At 40.2% G+C, this 16,165-nt stretch overlaps 2 protein-coding genes across 2 annotated transcripts; both read right to left on the minus strand.

Moving 5' to 3' along the window:
* Nucleotides 1-1,945: 1,945 nt before the first annotated feature.
* On the minus strand, nt 1,946-14,257 carry LOC146918195 (uncharacterized). The gene is made up of 4 exons (XM_085722016.1): nt 13,796-14,257; nt 5,705-11,047; nt 2,794-5,411; nt 1,946-2,391 (listed from the first exon to the last, which is right to left on the minus strand). Exons 2-4 carry the CDS (start codon nt 9,151-9,153, stop codon nt 1,946-1,948), a joined length of 6,513 nt encoding a protein of 2,170 aa, XP_085578142.1. The 5' UTR covers nt 9,154-11,047; nt 13,796-14,257.
* On the minus strand, nt 9,632-11,047 carry LOC146918196 (uncharacterized). The gene has a single exon (XM_085722017.1). It carries the CDS (start codon nt 11,045-11,047, stop codon nt 9,632-9,634), a length of 1,416 nt encoding a protein of 471 aa, XP_085578143.1.
* Nucleotides 14,258-16,165: the final 1,908 nt, after the last annotated feature.

Consider the following 16,165-nt stretch of genomic DNA (forward strand, 5'->3'; position numbering starts at 1 on the left):
AGCTTGAGACGGGAAGTAAAGCTTGTCTATTACCAACAGCCCGTAGTAAAGACGGAGATACAGAAGATAAAGCTTGTCTATTACCAACTGACGCGGTAAAGACGAAAATACAGATGATAAAGCTTGTCGGAATATAAAGCTTGAACAAACGGTAAAGCTTGGAAGATAAAGCTCAGACAGCAAATAAAGCTTAAGACAGGATGAAAAGCTTGAGACGGAAAATAAAGCTTAAGACGGAAAATAAAGCTTAAGACGGAAAATAAAGCTTATGACGGAGAGTAAAGCTTGAGATGGAAAGTAAAGCTTATCAATTACCAACAACCCGTGGTAAACGATGACAATGCAGAAGATAAAGCTTGGATTGAAGATAAAGCTCAGGCGGGAGATAAAGCTTGAGACTGAACATAAAGCTTGAGACAAAAATAAAGCTTGAGGTGGAAAGTAAAGCTTATCAATTACCAAAAGCCCGTGGTAAATGATGAAAATGCGGAAGATAAAGCTTGTCTACTACCAACTGCCGTGGTAAAGACGAAAATACTGATTAAAGCTTGTCTATTATCAACTGCCCGTGATAAAGACGAAAGAATGGAAGATAAAGCTTGTCTATCAATAATACCGGAGTACTTTAAGCAGGGTACTGGGAAACTGATTAACATTGGTAAAATGATCATTTGATGTGACCTGCCACTTGAGCATAAATTGATTGGTTAACACCTTGGGATTGACATTTTTAAGTATTGGAGTAAAGCATGGGAAAATAATGCAGTTATGCATGAATGATATTTGTATGCATGCTATCTATGCATGGATGAATGAATGCATATGAGACTTATATGACGGTTTAACAGAAAGATTATTGAGACGAGCATGGGCAGGTCCAAAGAAAGTGGCCCGACATCACATAGCCAACACTTAGTAATCTTCATTGGGGATAACATCGCTGGGGATGAACCAAAACAAAAGCCGGGGTACAACTCATCAAACAAATCATTGGCAGAGGTCGACATTTCTCAACCGCGGCACCTTCTCAAATTCATGCTCTACATAGTCATTGCTTTCTTTTGAATATTTTTCTTTCAAATCTTTTGAAATCCCTAACTTTTGCCTGGATCGCCCTTTCGGGTTTTCAATCCATCGGGAATATATTCTCTTTTTTTGCATTTTCTATGTCCTTAATTTTTGCCTGGACCGCCCTTTCGGGTTTTCGATCCACCAGGACGCTCATTCTTGCCTAAGTCGCCCTTTCAGGTTTTCAACTTAGCGAGCTTTTTCTTTTATCTCTTTTTTTCAGCAATGACTATGTCCAATTGTGGTATCCACCTGCTTTTAGATCGAATGTTGACACGTGCTTCCATGATACATAATTGTAAAGATAATATGTTTGTCATTTTTTTTATTTTTTCAAAGAAAACAATGAAAAAAATTTTTTAAAAAAAAAGATTTTTCAAAGTTTTTGTTTCAAGTACTAATATTAAAAACGGAAGAAATTTTGCACATAGAATAAACAAGAATTCCAAATAAAAGCACTGGCTCAAATTAATGTATTAGAAATGGTAACCGGCCAAAGGCATGGCACCACGGATTACAAAATTTGGAAAATGGTAATTAATATATGGAAGGTACATTGAACACAATAACCGCTATATTCCCTAACAACTTTGAAATCCACTGCTATGATGCTCTGATATAGGAGAACTTCTGACAACTAAGGTGCCCCAAGTGAGTGATGCTTAGTCTGATGCAGTTACTTGTCATAAACCCTTAACTTTTGCATAGATCGCCCTTTCGGGTTTTCAATCTATCAGGGTAAATATTTTTTTCTTCTTTTGTCTCTAACTTTTGCATGGACCGCCCTTTCGGGTTTTCAATCCATCGAGACGCTCATTTTTAGTTTAGGCCGCCCTTTCGGGTTTTCAACCTACCGAGCTGTTCTTTTATATATTTTCTAGACATAGTATTTCTTGACTGCATCAGAATTCACAGGACGAGGTAACTCTTCTCCATCCATATTTGTAAGTATTAAAGCACCACCGGAGAAAGCTCTCTTGACAACATAGGGACCTTCATAGTTAGGTGTCCATTTTCCCCTTGGGTCTGGTTGAAAGGACTTGATACTCTTGACCACCAGGTCTCCTTCTTTAAATTTGCGGGGATGCACCCTCTTGTCAAATGCCTGTTTCATTCTTGACTGATATAGCTGTCCACGACACAAAGCTGTCATACGCTTCTCTTCAATCAAATTCAACTGATCATACCTATCCTGACACCACTCAGCTTCAGACAATTCAGCTTCCTTCAAAACTCTTAAAGATGGGATTTCAACTTCCACCGGGAGTACAGCCTCCATACCATATACCAGAGAGAAAGGGGTTGCCCCTGTCGAGGTACGCACTGAGGTACGATAACCATATAAAGCATAAGGTAACATTTCATGCCAGTCCTTGTAAGTGACCACCATCTTTTGCACAATCTTCTTGATGTTCTTATTTGCAGCTTCAACTGCACCATTCATCTGTGGTCTATAAGGAGAGGAGTTATGATGTTCAATCTTGAAATCCTCGCACAATTCCTTCATCATCTTGTTATTCAGATTGGTACCATTATCTGTGATAATCTTGTTAGGGACACCATATCTGCAGATGATATTGTTCTTGATGAATCGGACCACCACTTGCTTGGTCACATTAGCATATGATGCCGCTTCAACCCACTTGGTGAAGTAATCAATAGCCACTAGTATGAAACGATGTCCATTGGAAGCTTTTGGTTCAATCCGACCAATCATATCAATGCCCCACATAGAGAAAGGCCACGGGGAGGAGATAACATTGAGCAAAGTTGGCGGGACATGGATCTTATCCGCATAAATCTGACACTTGTGACACTTCTTGGCATGGTGATAACAGTCAGCATGCATCGTTATCCAGTAATAGCCTGCCCTCAACGCCTTCTTAGCCATTGCATAGCCATTAGCGTGAGTCCCGAACGTGCCTTCATGTATCTCATGCATTAACAAATCTGCCTCACGCCGATCTATACATCGGAGCAAAACCTCATCGAAGTTCCTTTTGTACAACACATCTCCATTCAAGAAAAAGTTACCAGACAATCTTCTTAGAGTCCTTTTATCCTTGCGAGATGCCCCAGGCGGATACTCTTGAGTTTGAAGGAAAACCTTGATATCATGAAACCATGGTTTGCCATCAAAGACTGCTTCAGCAGCAAATACATAAGCTGGTCTGTCAAGGAATTTGACACTGATCAAAGGTACCATTTTGGGGCAATTTACCTTGATCATGGAGGATAAAGTAGCTAAAGCATCTGCCATTTGATTCTCCTCCCTAGGAATGTGGTTCAATTCCACTTTGTTGAAGAAAGTTAACAGACGTCTGGCGTAATCTCTGTAAGGTATCAAACCGTCATGATGAGTTTCCCACTTTCCCTTAATCTGGTTAATCACCAGAGCTGAATCACCATATATCTTAATCTTCTTAATTCTCAAATCGATAGCTTCCTCAATACCCATAATACAAGCCTCATACTCTGCAATGTTATTCGTACAATCAAAACGTAACCTTGCAGTAAAAGGGATGTGCTCGCCATTGGGTTTGATGAGAATCGCCCCAATTCCTTTGCCATAGACATTCACAGCTCCATCAAATATCAAACCCCATTCAGATTCAGGATCAGGACCTTCACCAAACAACGGTTCATCACAATCTTTCATCTTCAAATACATGACCTCTTCATCTGGGAAGTCAAACTTGATAGGCTGGTAATCTTCAATTGGTTGATGGGCCAAATGATCAGCAATGGCACTTCCTTTGATAGCTTTCTGAGTGCGGTACACAATATCATACTCGGACAATAACATCTGCCAACGAGAGATTCTTCCGTTCAGAACAGGCTTCTCGAAGAGGTATTTGATGGGATCCATTCTGGAGATCAACCAAGTAGTGTGATTAATCATGTAGTGGCGGAGACGCCGGGCAGCCCAGACTAAGGCACAACAAGTTTTCTCCAGCGCGGAATATCGAGTCTCACAATCAGTGAACTTCTTGCTTAAGTAGTAAATTGCATGCTCTTTCTTACCAGTTTCATCTTGCTGACCAAGTACACAACCCATGGAATCTTCTAATACAGTCAAATACATGATCAAAGGCCTTCCGTCTACTGGAGGGACAAGGATTGGAGGTTCTAACAAATACTCCTTGATACTATCGAAGGCTTTTTGGCATTCATCTGTCCACACAATCCCTTGATCCTTGCGAAGCAACTTGAATATCGGCCCACATGTAGCGGTCATCTGAGAAATGAATCGGGATATGTAGTTCAGCCTACCAAGGAAACCTCTGACTTGTTTCTCGGTTTTTGGAACAGGCATCTCTCTGATAGCTTTGACTTTGTCGGGATCTACTTCAATACCCTTCTGACTAACGATAAAACCAAGAAGTTTCCCGGACCTGACGCCGAAAGTACACTTATTGGGATTTAGACGGAGCTTATACTTTCTCAACCGCTGAAACATCTTCAATAAATACTCAACATGCTCTTCTTCAGTACTTGACTTGACAATCATATCATCCACATAAACCTCGACCTCTTTGTGCATCATATCATGGAAAATCTTAGTCATGCCCCTTTGGTAAGTGGCGCCAGCATTTATCAATCCGAACGGCATCACCTTATAGCAAAAAGCGCCCCATGGCGTGATGAAAGATGTCTTCTCTCTATCTTCAGGAGCCATCTTGATCTGATTATACCCGGAGAAACCATCCATGAAGGAGAACACTTTGCATTTAGCAGTATTATCAACCAATACATCGATGTGAGGTAAAGGGAAATCATCTTTTGGGCTAGCTTTGTTCAAATCTCGGTAGTCCACACACATTCTGACTTTACCATCTTTCTTTGGAACAGGTACTATATTGGCTAACCATTGAGGGTATTCAGATGTGATTAGGAAACCGGCGTCAATCTGCTTTCGCACTTCTTCCTTGATCTTGAGGGCCATCTCGGGATGAGATCTTCTCAACTTCTGCTTAACAGGAGGGCACTCGGGTTTCAAAGGCAGACGATGTTCCACAACTTCGGCATCTATCCCTGGCATATCCTTGTATGACCATGCGAAAATGTCAGCATACTCTCTGAGAAGCTCAATAACTCTTTCCTTAACCGTGGCATCCAACAATGCCCCTATCTTGATTTCTTTCTTGTCTTCCTCTGTACCCAGATTGACAATTTCTATCTCTTCCTGATGAGGTTGAATAGCCTTTCCTTCTCGCTCCAACATCCATCTAATCTCATCAGGAATCTCTTCATCACCTTCTACCATAGCCTCATATACGGGAACCTCAAAGTTGGGAGGAAGCGTAGGGTTACTGTGTTCAACGGGCTCATTTATGTTCAGCCTGCATATGATTTATGATTGATTTTAAATGAGTAAATGCAGGACCTTTGAGTTTGATTTTTAAAAGAAAAAGAGAAACAACTTTGGTTTTATGTATTACCATTTTTTTCCAGAAAAAGCACTAAAATAAAATAAAGTAAAGTAAAATAAAGGCCGTGATAGAAACGACGATTTCATTAATAACCAAAAGTACTTGAAACAAAACATAAGGCCCTACAACGTTTCACTTTCGTCTGGGGCAGGACGAAAGGAGTTTTCTTAAAGAAAAAACAAAAACAAAGACAAACATATTACTTAAAGCGAGGTATCACAGAAGGAACATCCACAGCGATCCAATTGCAGCAGACTCCCCCAGGTGTTACGAAGATAGGTGCCACCTCTTCAGATTGATCCTCAATGATCGCATTAGTCTCCGGTGGATCATTGATAAAACCAGCACTGTAAAAAGTACAACCAGCAGGGTTGAATGCCCTAGGCTTGCTATTCGGGAAACCAATTCCCTCCTTGCGTTTGTTCTCGTGCAGCTCCACCAACTGACCCCACGCTTCAGTCTTGCCTTCTTGAATAACCCTCTGAGCGTCCTTCAAAGAAGCCATACTAGTCTCAGCTTTCTTTGCACTCCCTTCAACGGAGAGACCCTGGAATGACGACCCCTCTGAGCTACTACCCCCAATGTAAGAGAAAGCCGACAGATTACTGACCAACAAGGCCGTCTCACCACTTACGGTTATCAACTTCCCATGACTTATGAACTTCAGCTTCTGGTGGAGAGTGGATGTCACTGCCCCAGCATCATGGATCCAAGGCCGGCCAAGGAGGCAACTGAAAGAGGCCTGAATCTCCATAACTTGGAATTTAACTTCAAATTCATGCGGGCCCACCGAGATAGGCAACTTTATTTCCCCAAATACTGACCTTCTAGTTCCGTCAAATGCTCTCACCGTCACTGTGCTGGGCTGCAAAAGAGCTTTTGGATATGAAAGCTGGTCCAAAGTGGACTTAGGCATCACATTTAAAGCGGACCCAGTATCTATCAAGACGTTAGAGAGAGAATCTGATTTGCAGAGGACGGAGATAAGCAATGCCAGATTGTGATTCTTTCCTTCCGCTGGGAGGTCTTCGTCACTGAAGCTCAAATTGTTGCAGGCAGTCACATTCCCCACAATACTTTCAAATTGTCCCAGAGTCACATCATATTCCACATAGGCTTGATCTAGCACCTTCATCAAGGCATCTCTGTGGGCATCAGAGCTGGATAGGAGAGACATTATAGAGATTTTGGCAGGAGTTTGTAGCAACTGATCCACTACCTTATACTCGCTCCTCTTGATTAGTTTCAAGATCTCATCACTATCTTCATAAACAATCTCATTGGGCTGTCTGATAGCTTTACCCTTATCAAGATTTCGCCCTTTCACTGGTTCTTCGGCTGGAGCACTGACTTCCTTCTGATTAACAACCGGGAACACCCGTCCACTCCTCAAGATCTTGCTATTTTCCACAATGTTGTCTACATGGACTGACGAATCAAGGGGTACCTTTTTTCCATCTTCCAGAATGGAGTATTCGTAATTATACGGCACAGCTTTTTGAGATGAATAAGGCAACTGTTCTGGCGGGCAGATCACCAGGGGAGTACTGGCTGGTTTGGCACGATTGACCATTATCACAAGTGGCTCCCGAGTCTTGAAAACTGGAGTAACAACACAAACATTCTTATCTTTCTCCTTTCTAGTGACAACAAGTTCTTTCCTGTCCAGTAACCCCTGCACATCGTCCTGGACTTGCTTACACCCGCGAGAATCCACTGAACATACAACACAAGCCTCATGATTATGACTGAAGAGGGTGGCCTCACACATTTTTACATGGATCGGGACCAGAGGAGTCTTGATATCACTTGCATAGAGAACATAGTTGTCTCCTTGAATCATATTGACAGCAGGCCCATGTGGCGGCAGAGGGTTGTTTGGAACAACAGGGTCAGGATTCGCGAAGGTTAGCTCTTTGTCATTGATTAACTTCTGGACCTCTTCTTTAAGGGCGCGACAATGTTCAATATCATGCCCTGGTGCCCCTTGATGGAATTCACAGGTGCGATCGGCACGATACCAGGCTGGTAAAGGGTTTTGCATGCGAGGCTGAGGCCTAGTTTGCACCAAATTTCTGGCAAGGAGAGAAGGCAACAAATCCTTGTATGGCATAGGTATGGGAGGGAATTGATTTCTAGGAGGGCGAGGCTGCTGTTGAGCTTGAGGACGTTGTTGTTGTTGAGGTGGTGAAGGTGGTGGAGGATAACATGGGTATGGGTAGAATGGTTGAGGATTGTATGGTTGGTAAGGTTGTTGGTATAATGGTGGATAGTATGGTGGAGGAGCTTGAGGACGTTGTTGTTGTTGAGGTGGGTTTTGTGGGGCTGGCGCTTGTGGTGCGACATTGGCGACATATGGGTAGTTTGGGTATACAGGCTGAGATCCGCCATGGGCCACCATGCCGACCTCTTGAGTGTTCTTCCTTGGATACCCATTTCCAAACTTTTTACCATTAGACGATCCACTTGATGAGCCACCCGAAGAACCATTCGATGAACCATTATCCTTAGACACGTGTCCTTTCCGGGCCCACTCTTCGATACGCACCCCTGTATCCACCATGTCAGTGAACTTTTGCGAAGCACATGCCACCATCTTCTCTGAGTAAAAAGGGCTCAAAGTTTCATAGAATAAGTCAGATAACTCTCTTTCATTCAGAGCTGGGCGGATCTGAGCAGACTTCTGGATGAACCGCTGAGCATATTCCTTGAATGACTCCTTTTCTCCTTGTGTCATAGATTGCAGCTCTTTCCGATTAGGTGCCAGATAAGAGTTGTACTTATATTGCTGAAGGAAAGCGTCGGCCAGTTCCCCAAAAGTGGTAATACTCTTCAAATTCATATACCATGTATGCGCGGGGCCAGCCAAACTGTCCTCGAAACAATAAATAAGCAAAGGTTCATTATCTCTATGAGCTGTCATTTTTCTCACATACGTGGTTAAATGCATTTGCGGGCAAGTTTCTCCTGTATACTTCTCAAACACCGGCGTCTTAAACTTAGGCGGTATTACCACATTTGGAACCAAGCAGAGATCATGCACACTTTGACCGAATACCTCTTTACCCTTGATACTCCTCAACTCTTTTTGTACTGCATCAAACTTCTCTTCCAAGTTACCCACTCGATCATCCCCCATTACACTACCAGAGTGATAAACCTGTTCTTCCTCTTGCTGGGTCGCATGGACAATAGGCCCTGCCTGAGTCATAGTAGCCTGAGGAATTGGCTGGCCAGGCTGAACAAATGGTGGTGATTGTTGACCATAAGGAAACGGCATTTCTGTAGCACCAGGACGAACACCGTCATTGATCATTTGTGGCATGCCCCATGGATAACCGGGCGGCATGTAGTATTGGGAAGCAACACCATGAGGACCAGGAGGACGGAAACTCTGGTTGTTCACATCATCAGATGAGAAACCCACCATGAGAGGCTGTGTAGGCCCAGCAGATGTAACAACAGCAGGTATCGGCTGCGAAGTACCATTAAGTGCAGCAGAAGCGACCACAGTAGGAGCTGGCTCGGAAACCGCTGCATGCTCTCTCTCAGTCATCAGGACTTCCATCATAAGTGCCATCTTCTCTAATTCTGCCTTGAGATTACTAACATCTGCTCTGAGCTGAACGTTTTCCTGTTCCGCATTTGCCATCTTCTTCTTAATGTAAGCCCTTGTGTGATGAATGCGAGTAGGCTTGTGTTGAATTCGTCGGGCCACTTTCAATTACTGCGGCAGAAAAGGAGTGAAGTGTGAGACTTGATTTTGACACTTTTATGAATGCATATGATGCATGATATGCTAGATGCGAAAACGTGCAGTTTTTTTATTTTATCGAAGGACTTATAGAAGTAATTTTGTAAACATAACAACTTAAAACATTACATTAATGATAAAAGAGTACTACAAGGTAATTCCCTTTCTAACAACCAAGCCAAGGGATAAACTTACAAATATAAAATACTACAAGATAATTCCCTTTCTAACAGCCAAGCCAAGGGATAAACTTACAAATATAAAATACTACAAGATAATTCCCTTTATAACAAACTGAGCCAAGGGATAGACTCCAAAATACATAAATAAAAACTACAATGATATCATAAAAGACAAATGAGACACTCTCCAGCTCCTATTCCTCGGAATCTGAATCTGCTCCTGCGAAGAAATCCATACGCTCTTTGTTACTGATGTATGGTGCAAGTCTTGCACTTTGGGCTAAGATCTGGGAATTCTTCTTAATCAGCTGTTGCCCTTGCTTGAGATTCTTACTCTTCAGTCCTCTTATTTCTTCATCCCTTTCTTCCACCATAACCATAGCTTCATCATACCTCCTCTTCCAAGTGGCAATCTCCCGATCCTTGTCATCCAACTGTTCCTGGTGCTCCCCCAGAGTTTTGGAGGGTAAAGGTAAAGAGGATGATGGAATCGTTGCAGATACGAGCCTGGGTGCCTTGTAAGGCATTTTATTTATGATAGCTTTGCTGATAACCCACTGGATGTAAGATCCATGCATAAAATCATCCCTTTTCCCCAACTGATTTCTCTTGAGTCTGTGAATACTACGCCAAGCTTGTGCAAACTTCTTTCTTTGGTCCAGATGACCCTCCTCATTGCAGTAGAACTCATTGGTTAAAGCTAGGCTATTTGGTGCAGTTTTCATTGGGTACCCCAACTGACGCCGGGCAAGAATGGGATTGTAGCTAATTCCTCCCTCCATACCAATAAGAGGCACGTTGGGGTAATCACCACAACGGATGATGGCTGTTCCGTTGTCCCAGGTTGGATGGTACCAAACTATGTCAGATGATGTCAGGGCCATGATTTTCCTAGACCACGGGATATTTTCACGATTGGCTATGAAAGAGCGAGGTAAATGAGAGACAAACCATTTGTAGAGTAAGGGTGCACAGCACAGGATGGCTCCACGACCCTTACAAGTCCGGTCATGGATAGAATGGTAGGTATTAGCTAAAAGAGTAGGGACGGGGTTTTTGGTAAGAAAAATTTCAATGGCGCGACGATCAACAAAGTCCGGAACGTTTGGGAAAAGCACAAGGCCGTAGATAAGCAGGGCTAGGATGGAGTAAAAGGCATAGTTGGCACCTGCTTCCTCGAAGATGAAAGCTTGATCATATAGGAAATCAGTAGAAAAGCCTGAGATACCCTTTTTCTCGATGAGGTTGTCTTTGATAACGGAGGGTTTGAGACGAAGGGCTTCAGCCATGGTTGAGAGTTTGGGCATAGGTTCCAAGCCACTAAAAGGTACCATGTCAAGAACAGGCAGACCAACCAAGTGAGAGTATTCTTCCAAAGAAGGGACAAGTTGGTAGTCTGGAAAAGTGAAGCAGTGACAATGAAGGTCGTAAAACTGGACCAAAGTTTCCAAGACCCCTTTCGTTGCATCTATCTTAAGGATATCGAGCAATTTCCCATGATGTTCTTGAAAATCATCCCGACTGGCTACCTTCAATCCTAGATCCCTTAGCTTAGACACGTCTGGTCTCTGAAAAGTGTAACACTTGGTTTTCCTTGTAGTAATTTCCATCTACGATGCTTACAAAAAATAATTAAATAAGTCCTTTGATTAAAATTTTGGTGATGGCAAAAGAGTTTTATGAATGAATGCATGCATGTATGATTATGCTAAAATACGGAGAATACATGGTAAGATACAATGTTGGAGCTTAAGGACAACAACGCTATTCGGTAAGGACTAAGGCTTCCAATTGCACAAGTAACAAAGGTTCTACCAAGTTCCCAGAGTTTTCAACCACTTACGAATTTTATCGGTTTACGAAATTACTCTCGTTCCAATATCGTCCGTAAGAAAGTCTCGTCTGAGTGTAGTATCGCGTATCAACTAAATCAAGATTGACTCAAGATTAGCCACCGCACTACGTCCTAAGAAAGCAAAGTGGGGTTAAAGGTAACTAAAGGTCCTCAACTTTTAGCGGTCACTTAAAAATAACATGTCGATCACGAATACTCATGTCAACATAGTATATCTCTAAGATCCCTAAGTTGAGTGGGGTTATCACATGTGCCACAACCAAAATTCACTCTTGGCAGGACACTATGATTATACCACCGTCCTATCCTAATGTTCCTCTCAAGTCTGGGTCTTGGACTTGTCTCACCACTCACGTTAAAAATAAACAAGTAAACACGTATTTACAAGGTAAAAAGCACAAGTTAAAAGGAAGAAAGGTGGGCTTAACCCGCGTAGGATCCCCAGTGAAGTCGCCATTTTTGTAGACCAAGATTTTCGGGTGTCAAGCCATTAATTGGACTTGAACCTTCAATCTACCGGACTTGCTCGATTTTATTCTTGGGAAGGGAAAAAGAGATTGAAAAACCCTTTTTGGATCCGGGGGTTGGTTACGATTCGGGAAGGTGTTAGGCACCCGCGTCGTTCACGGTACTCCGTGAGAACCTCTTTCTAACTTTATTTTATTTGAAAAAAATTATTGATTAAAGTATGAGTGAAAGAATGGAGGGAGAAGAAGTAGGAGTTTTGGTTATTTGATCGATTTGAAAGGAATAAAGCCTCTGCCTACGTACCCTTAAAAGGGATCAAAACCACCGTAGTTCACTCTTATAAAAAATACCTTTGTGGGTTAGGTTGATTTTAATTATTTTTGAAAAAAATGGTTTTCAAGAAGGAGATTGCGGGGCCTCAAGGCACTAGAAATAAAAATAGAAGTGAGGTTGTTTCATTTTATTTAAGAAATTGAGTCTAAGTTTAATTAAAGTTCAATTAGGAATTTGATTAAGAAAATAAAGGGAAAAATCACTTGGATTTGGATCCAAGGTTTATTATGAAAATAATTTGACTTTTGCTTATTTAATTTTTGGAATGAAAAAGGTTTTACTAAACTAACGGTAAATAGGTGTAACGATGCGAAAAGTAAAGCAAGCATGGATAAAATGGTGTAGTGTCGGTGCTTGTGTCGGTGTGTGCAATTACTAAGCTATTACATACCATTCCTACATGCAAAGCCCACAACAAATTACATCATTCCCCTAATTATACACACTAATAATTATGGGGCTTTGCAATAGGAAATAAATGAATAGATACCAAAAAATTAAAGCAAACGTAATTAAATGAAATATAGAGAAAATTAAAAGCATCAAATATTAAAATGTAAAGCATTAATGTTGAAGGAATTCTAGCAAAGCATGAATTAAAGCAAGATGCACATGTAAAAAAATGCACAAGACATTAAAAAAATTGCATGATGTATAGTCAAAAATAAGATGCATGAGATATGAATTAAAGCTTTGAATAAAATTGAGGTAAGTAAGAAAACATGAAAGAACGTTTTGAATTCAGATGCCAGAAAGCATAACCTTAATAGAATGCATGGTAAAATTTTATATGATATAAAGATTATATGGTTCGAAATGCATGAAAACAACGACTAGGGACTAAGCAAATTTTACCATAACAAAGCAAAACACATGATGTGAAGAAATTTACTCGATTTAAAAAATGCAGATAATGATTTATATACCAAAGCAAGAGAGTATAATACTCGAAATATCAGGTGAAAATATATGAAAGCAATGTGACCAAAGAACAAAATACAAGAAACAGGGGCGTGCAAACATCAACTATGTGTGGTGTGCAGGAGCAAAAAAGTAAACGAACAGAAACCAGTTGGGCCTAAAAAGAGGTGATCCAGTGGGCTTAGGAAGTAAACCGGTTCGGTTCAAGCCTGGACCGGTTCACAGGTGAACCGAACCGGTCAACAATGGTATATATGCTCCCAGCCGGTTCAACATTATCATTTCAAACAAACAAACTTCTTTCTTCAAAATTTTTATCTCTCTAAGCCAAAGATAGAACCAAACGGAGAAGGAGGAGGAAAGTCCGACGCGGCGGCCGGCCGGTTTCCGGTGGCGGAGCCACCGCGTCGGAAAGTTCGAACCCCTTTTTTTTTTTAAAAAAAAATTTGATCAAAATATCCGCCTCTTTCTTCTCTTCACAAATCCGGTATTAAATTTCACAAAAAATGAGCTAATCAAACTAGATCTATACTTTGTATTTTCAAAACCTTTTTCATTTTTTTTTTTTGAAAAAAACGAATTGGATTTAAACATCCTCTTTGTATTGAAGATGAATCCAAATCTGTTGTTTAAAGGAAGTCACAAACGAAGTATAGATCTAGGTTTCTATTTCTAAAGATCATTTTGAAAACACAGTCTCATATCATTTTTTTATGAACATCACACGCATAGACATAGTAACATCACATATCAGAGCAGAGAGGAAGGGGAATGAAGTTACCTTTGCTTAATATCGGAGGTAAGTCTGAGAAGGGAAAAAACTTCAAGATCCAGCAAAATAAATGTCCAAATCCGAGCCTCCTTTGTTGAATCCGCGAAAGAGATTGATAGTTTCAGTCTGAATCTTGTAACTGAGAAACCGATTCGGAATTATTCTGATGTTGTTGAGTCCGAATTAGAAAAATGCTTTTCTGTGGATTTCTGTGGTTTGATTTACTTCCTAAAAAAACGGTTCATCATGTTCATATGATGTTCATGATGAACTTTGGTGGTTTTTTTTTTGAGTATTTGATCCAAATGTTTGAAGAAAGAGAAGGGTATTGGTGTTTCTGCGTTTTTATGATTCTAGAAGAAAATGAATGTTCTTCATGATCTTGAGAATTTTGATGATTTTTTTTATTGTTTGATTCTGGAAATTGAAAAGAGAAAGTAAATTAGGGTTTCTGGAATGGAAGCTGCGGCTGCCAATGATTGGGGAATAAATTCTGACACTGTAGACTATATATAGTAGAAAATTAGGGTTAACACTGACTCTGAGAAAAAAGACTAAAATGCCCCTATGTCTCTGATGCAAGAAAATGGACAGCACAACACTAAAGGATTGGTGACCAAGTTTCACATTGACCAATGACAGACTGACACTTGGACAGGACTAAAGGACTCAAGGACTAAAATGAAATAAGAATAATAATAATAAAAGGAAAAAAGAAAATAAAAAGGATGGTGAGTTTTTAACTCACGTGACTAAAACAAAATATTAATAAAAGTTATAATAAAAATAATAATAATAATAATAATAATAATAATAATAATAATAATAATAATAAAAAATAAAGACTTTATCTCAAATGAGGTATTTTAAAATACCTCTCTGCCGAAGTTTTGACTGAAACGTCTAAAATAACGCGGCGTTTTAAAGCGCGAACAAAATTCTTTTGAAGCAATTTAAAGACGGACAAAGAGGAAAATTTGAATTAAAAGCTTCTTACAGGAAATTAAAATAAAAATAGGACGCTAAACACTTAAAAAGAGCGCGTAAAATATTTTTTAAAAAAAGCTGACGCGCAAAAGAAATAATTACACGAAAGTTGGACAAAAAGAAATTCGCTTTGAACTGTAAAAATAAAGCCTCGAAAATTTTAAAAGACGACTAAATGACTTTAAATAAATAAAGCGAAAAGAGTTTGAGACGTTTTTTTTTTAAAATGACTGGGAAAAGAAATGACTGGTCCAAAATTGGGGTATGACAATACTCAATGAAGTTGGTGATTCCTGGGTGTGAATATTTTTAGAGAAAAATTCTTATAATTTGTTATTACTTATTATAAGAAAAATAATATTAAGTAACCAGGCTGGCCCGAAAGCCCGTAGCCCACAAAGGGCCGGGCTTGGAAAAATATTTGTGAGCCCGTTTATCTTCCTGACCTTTTTGGCACGGTCCGGAAAAGCCCGAGCCCGTCATGGTCGGCTCGTCGCGGGCCGGGTAGCCCGTTTTGACAGCTCTAACTATTTGCCTCAATTGGAGGAGGTGTGACTGAAAAGTAGGAAGTGAACAAATAAATCATGCAATTAAAACTTGTCAATTGTGTCTTGAAAAATTGTTGATGTTATTTTTCTAGAGAAATAACATTTTCCTTTTTTTAAACCATCCATGAATGTGGAGGTAGTGAAAATGCTAAATTATTGTTCCAAACTTCAAACTTTTCAAATTTAAAAGGTTTGTTTGTCACATCGATGTATAATTAATAGTTTTTGCTTGTTCTTTGATTTTCGTCATGTGTTTTAACAAATCGTATTTTGTCTCAAATCGACGCGAAGTGGATTCAAGAACTAGAGGTGACGATGAATCAATGAATCTTTCCAAAGCTTAGCAATTTGAGGTGTCGATGACTAAAATGTTCAATCCTACTTACATCAGAAAATTGGCAATTTGAGTCTTTTTGGCTTCTGTAATCGGTGTGTCAGCCAAATAATTATTGATACAAATTGTAGGAGAAAAAAATGGTTGGTAGACTAGATTTTGTGCGCTACGTAACACCAACACTTCTAATAAAAAGTGTGTCAAGTGTCCGACATCAATTGATTTTGACATGCGTGTCATGTCTAGTGTCTATGTTGTTTTTGGATTTCCAAACTGTTAAATTTAAATTTCCAAATTCTATCATCTACCGAAGTTGTTACTAGGTTGAGTCACGACCAGGTCGCTCTCTTTAAGACGTTTCGTGGCACTACCCAAATTTGTGCAAGGTAGACTATCAACCACGCCGCCTCCAGGATAAAACAAGCCCAGCTACAACTGTTCGATTAACTACTGCACAGTAGAAAAATCGTTCGAGAATTACACCCTCAAAATATGGCTCAATCGTTTGAT

The sequence above is a fragment of the Medicago sativa genome, chromosome 6 (assembly GCF_051527215.1).
Source record: "Medicago sativa cultivar Bolivia chromosome 6, Bolivia_mono, whole genome shotgun sequence".
NCBI lineage: Eukaryota > Viridiplantae > Streptophyta > Magnoliopsida > Fabales > Fabaceae > Medicago > Medicago sativa.